This window comes from Pelmatolapia mariae, linkage group LG3_W, assembly GCF_036321145.2.
Source record: "Pelmatolapia mariae isolate MD_Pm_ZW linkage group LG3_W, Pm_UMD_F_2, whole genome shotgun sequence".
Classification (NCBI taxonomy): Eukaryota; Metazoa; Chordata; class Actinopteri; order Cichliformes; family Cichlidae; genus Pelmatolapia; species Pelmatolapia mariae.
In genome coordinates this window covers 80,034,327-80,039,994 of record NC_086229.1, presented here as the reverse complement: position 1 = coordinate 80,039,994, position 5,668 = coordinate 80,034,327, and the positions used below count along the sequence as shown (strand labels likewise).

Sequence of the window (5,668 nt, the reverse complement as noted above, 5' to 3'; positions counted from 1 at the left end):
AAAGCTGTGAAATTCCGTCTCTTGCGCTCATGTTTTCGTATATTTGGTAGAAGTAGCTGGCATTTTTGATTTTTTTAAAGCTTCTTCACAGCCAAGATGTGTTATTCGTATTAAAAAAAAAAAGATCCCATGGGGCTCAGAAATGTTAACACTGGCATAGCTCCAGGCATCTTTTATTTTTTTTAACCTGTTAACATACGTGCTGTGCATCCCCCAGTGGTACTGCCAGATGTTCAAGTATAACCCAGTGCATGCAGGTTTGTGTGTGAGGGGGTGGGGGGGACTGATGTAGCGTGGAGGTGTGTGTACGATGAGGTGAAACGCAGTAGACCTGGCAGACTGCCTCTCAGCAATGAGCTCAGCACCAAAATCCCAACTTCCCCTCAGCACACCTATTCTCACACTCCGCCTCCGTGATCTCCTCAAAACTGCTGCCACACACACACACACACACACACACACACACACACACACACACACACACACACACACACACACACACACACACACACACACACGGCGCTCCACAAATTAAATCCTGTCCGACTCTTGATCACACTTTCTTTTTCTTTTTTTCATTTCATCTCAAACGGCCTGGCTGACTATCTCTTCCCTTAACGGCCATAAACAACCTTTAGGACTCTGCAGCGGGGAAGTAGTTGATGATGAGTGCAGCAATACTGACCTCCAGTGAGTTGAGGTTTATTAAAGAGAAGAGGAAGTCTTTCAGGTTTTATAGACACTTAAAACTCAACCAGCACGTCAATATACAGAGTTCTCTCTCGCTCTCTTATCGACCTACACATTTTCAGATGTTATTAATACTATTAACATTATTATTTTTGCATCGGTTTGAGATCATCTGGACACAGCCTTATCACATTCCCACAATATGAAAATAATGTGTGCCGGGGGCGGGGCGGCAGTGGGTGAGTTTTATGAGAACAACACTTGGGGCATCATTAAGAGCGAGAGCGCACCATGCTGAAGGAAGGAGAGCTGCGGCTGGATGTCATTCAACTCCTGACGAACAGGAGCCGTGACAAAACTCTACCAGGGGTGTCTTTCCAATTCAAGCAAGTTGTCTTGAGACACACCCGATCAACAGGCTGTAAGAGCCTCCAGAGACTTCGTTAACTGGGATTTTATTTTATTTTTTGCGTGCGCCCGTATCCATGTCGACAGATTTGTAAATTAACCACGGAGGAGCGCGTTTCTGATGGACTCTAATGACAGGAGCATTAGAGATCTGAAAAGAACTGACAAAATCCAACCAGGATATACACACACACGCAAATATATGTAACAATGGATTCGTTCAACGCCAGCGGAATGGATGCGTTCACGGTGATCCATTTAAATTCCTCCTGGTCGCTGGACAGTGGATATTCTTTAGCAGCGATAGCTGGCATCGCCGCTCTCGTAAGTTTTCTCATTCTTTTTACCGTTGTTGGAAATATTCTTGTGGTTATCGCTGTGTTAACGAGCCGGGCACTGAAAGCCCCCCAAAACCTTTTCCTGGTGTCTCTGGCCACAGCGGACATCCTGGTCGCCACTCTCGTGATGCCGTTTTCTTTGGCAAATGAACTCATGGGTTACTGGTATTTTGGAAAAGTTTGGTGCGGTATTTATCTGGCTCTGGATGTTTTGTTTTGTACTTCATCTATTGTGCATCTGTGCGCAATAAGCCTGGACCGATACTGGTCCGTTACGCAGGCTGTAGAGTACAACCTGAAGCGGACTCCTAAACGCGTTAAGTGCATTATCCTGATCGTGTGGCTTATATCTGCGTTTATCTCCTCTCCGCCGCTCATATCTATCGACAGCAACAGTGAGATCAGCTCTCAGCCTCAGTGCGAGCTGAATGATGACACTTGGTACATCCTCTCCTCCAGCATCGCGTCCTTCTTCGCTCCCTGCTTAATCATGATCCTGGTCTATATCAGAATATACCAGGTGGCCAAAACCAGGACCAGAAGCATGTCGGGAAAAAAACCCAGGCCAGATGGCGTTACACAAACTGAGAATGGACTGAGCAAAGCCACCTCCCCTTTCCACGGCGAGAGGGAGAACGGTCACTGTCAGTGCCCGCCTACGCCCAGCCAACGCACCGTCACCATCGGGCAACAGACTGAGGAGGCTGACATGGAGGAGAGCTCCTCGTCAGAGGGCAAAGGTCACAAGCCCCAGCTGCAGGAGTCCCAGAGAGCAAAGAGGATCAGCAACAAGAAAAGCTCGCTCTCCAAGCAATCCACTCGCATCTCCAGGGTCAGTAACAAGTCCATGGATCTGTTCACCTCCAGGAGGAAACGCCGTAAGAGTTCCCTAGCCAGGAAGAAGATCTCCCAAGCCAGGGAGAAGAGATTCACATTTGTCCTGGCTGTTGTCATGGGAGTGTTTGTTGTTTGCTGGTTTCCCTTTTTCTTTAGCTACAGCCTGTATGGCGTGTGCAGGGAACCCTGTAGGATTCCCGACCCCCTCTTTAAATTCTTCTTCTGGATTGGCTATTGCAACAGCTCCCTCAACCCTGCCATTTACACCATCTTCAACCGGGACTTCAGACATGCCTTCCACAAGATTCTCTGCAAGTCCTGGAAAAAGTCCTTTTAGCTGTGAAGCAGAGCTGCTGCATCACTGTGACAATCTTACATGAAATATCAAATTGAATTTATAAAAAACACAGGAAAAAAAGGAAATCTGTTGTGTTTGTTATGCCTCACTTATGTCTCATTGTCCTGCTGTTTTTTCCAGTCATGACAGCGTGCACCCTTCAAGGAGTCCCCTCAAGCTTCAGCATAGATGTTTTCATTACAGACTTCTCACAGGCTTTCCCAGTTTGATTAATGTGCACCACATTTCTCTTATTCCCTATGAACTGTGCTGTAATTCTGTATTAAAGGACCGATATCGATAAAGCCCCCTGTACATCCACAAAAGATGCACACACGGGTGATTTATGTGCCAGGACAAACCCCCAGTTCAGCTCCGTTTTTTCCATTCCATTAAACTTTTCTATTTTTTGAACACTAAGATTATTCTTCATCACAGATTTTCTCTTGGGTAATTAGATTTAACCTATTAATATTATTTTACACATTATTGAAAATACAAAAATATGCAACCTACAAGCACAAAATGACATAAAACCAGATCCTTGACAAGACAGTCTTAGTGTGCCATTTTGAGAAATATGCTCAATAGACTTTCCAACAGAGTCAGTTCAATTCAAGTTTATTTATATAGCACCAAATCTCAACAGTCACCTCAAGGAGCTTTATACTGTAGAGTAAGGATCCCAGAATATTAGACAGAAAACCCTGACAATGAAAATTTGATGACATTGGAAAGGAAAAACTCCCTTTTCACAGGAAGAAACCTCTGGCAGAACCAGGGTCAGACAGTTATCTTCACAAACCGGTTAGCAGTGAGGAAAGAGAAAAGTTAATGCTCTTTTTAATGGACAACATAAAAGAAGATAAGAAGAAAAGATGTCTGTAAATATGTAGCATGTTTGTTCATAAGCACTACCTTGACACAGAAATTTAACAAATTCTCACTGAAATTAGCACATTATATAAGTTTTGTTAGTTAGTAAAAAGAAGGTTTTCTATTTGCTGGTCTTCAATGCACATAACAAGTGGAAACTAGAGAAAGTTAGTATTGCCATAAAACTGCCCCCCATCATCAAAAAGATATATGTGCTTCATTTAGATATAGCAAGGGTAGCTAAGCTTAGCTAAGCTTAGCTTACCAGCTGTAAGCTGATACATTGTAACTACTGCAGAGAAATTAAAGTGATACTGATCTTCTCATCCAAGCCAGCAACAAGTCAAAGAATATTTCTCAAAATGTCAAACTATTCTTTAAAATGTTATTTAAAAAACAAAACAAAAGAAAAACAAAACTGTTAGTGTTAATGCCTGTGTGGTCAGTGCTGCACTTAATCTGTAAAAAAAAAAAGAAAGAAAAAAAAAAGCTTAAATTTATGTAGCACAAAACAGTTCATCCCCACTGTGCCTGGAACTTTCTGGCTCCCTGAAATGATGAAGCCTTTTGGAGGCTGCCCACCTGGCCCAGGTTAAGAATCCTCATACACTAACGCACCTGTGGTTTCCAACCTTGTTTCATCGCCCTGCAAACATCGCCCTTCTGCTTATATGTGCTGTTTGTTTTGAAGTGAAACCAAAACGATTCTCCTTTCTTATCTGCCTTTTTAAAGGACAAATTTACAGTTTTAAGGCAATGAGGGCTACCGTGGAAAAGTCTGAAGTGATATTTATGTACAAACATGTTTGAATCTTTGACCTTTTTGAGAAAGGCAAGCAGGTTGGACGCCATTAGCTTAAATTCAACCATTTGGTTTGTTTGGTTGTTCAGTTTCCTTGATGCTGTTAGCCATGTTTGCTTTGACAGTTTTTGAACATCTCTGCTGAAAACAGACTCTAAACTGAGCTCTTTTTGTGTCATTGTAGGGTCTTTACCTCACAATACAAAGCGCTGTGAGCCAACTGTTGTTGTGATTTGGCGCTATCCTGGGTTTGGTTGTCATCATGGTAATTCACAAGTCACACTGAGAAATATTAAAGGACAACAGCAGGATAAATCACTGCAGATTACAGATTACTGGGTTTGACATTAAAAAATAGTTCCATGCAAAAGGGTAATTAATTTCACAGTAGCCCTAAACGACTGAGCATTTCAGATTCAATGCATTCATTCTGCATTTATTTTCCAAGAAACTACCTCTGTTTATTTGCTGCTGATTTTGGAGTGACATCTTGCAAAGTGCATATTTTCCTCTGCTTAAGCTGTCTGCTGTTGTGCAAAAATAAAAGATGACAAAGTCACCTGGTGTTGTGATTTTGCAACACGGAGTCTCACTAATGGTCAAAAACTTGGGGAGAAATAGTTAAGGAGCTATCACGAAATGATAAATGTTATTGTGGTTTTTTTTAATATAAATATTTATATTCTAATCAGATGACCACTTTTGGATTAAACTTACTGACAACATCACAATAGTAAATCACGATAGTCTTTCTATCTATAAATGCATCCTTTGATCAGATTCAAATTCAGCAAAAGTTGATTCATCCGAGAAGTTTACTTTCCATCCGATAAAGAAAATCCCCATTTATGCAAAGCCAGCGAGATCCAGGGTTTTGTTTGACTGTGTTGTACAGCATTCGTGTAAACAGAGTCCTAATTAGGTGGAACAGTTGCACGATCCAGAACAAATTGGTGACTCCAAAACTGCTCATTATCATTATTTACCCAGAGAATTTAGCCCCAACGTGTTCAATCAAACTTCTCCAAATCCACATATCGTTCAGCAGCTTGAAATCCCTGAACATGGCAGCGGGTGGGTGTCATAAAAAGTGTTCAGTCCCTCTGATGGACTGAGGCCATGTTCATTTCAGCGTGTTGGTGACCTTTCTGCACAACAGGTTTGATGTTGGTTCTGGCAGCGTCATAATCTAATACTCCCCAAAGACCCTGTGGGCAAGACTGAGGTGAAACTGAATTCTCCACACACCAAAGTCCTGTTTTCCTGCTGCTTTTGTGCCGTGGCTGAGTGTGCACAGCCAAAAGCCATTTGTAACGGGTTACGAGCCCATCTGCTGTTTGCAGTCACGAGAGATTTATGTCCGAAAAAACACAACAAGAA

General features: G+C 42.4%; 1 protein-coding gene across 1 annotated transcript; it reads left to right on the top strand.

The window, feature by feature from the left end:
* Positions 1-985: 985 nt before the first annotated feature.
* LOC134619156 (alpha-2 adrenergic receptor) lies at positions 986-4,783 on the top strand. The gene has a single exon (XM_063464924.1). It carries the CDS (start codon positions 1,309-1,311, stop codon positions 2,608-2,610), a length of 1,302 nt encoding a protein of 433 aa, XP_063320994.1. The 5' UTR covers positions 986-1,308; the 3' UTR covers positions 2,611-4,783.
* Positions 4,784-5,668: the final 885 nt, after the last annotated feature.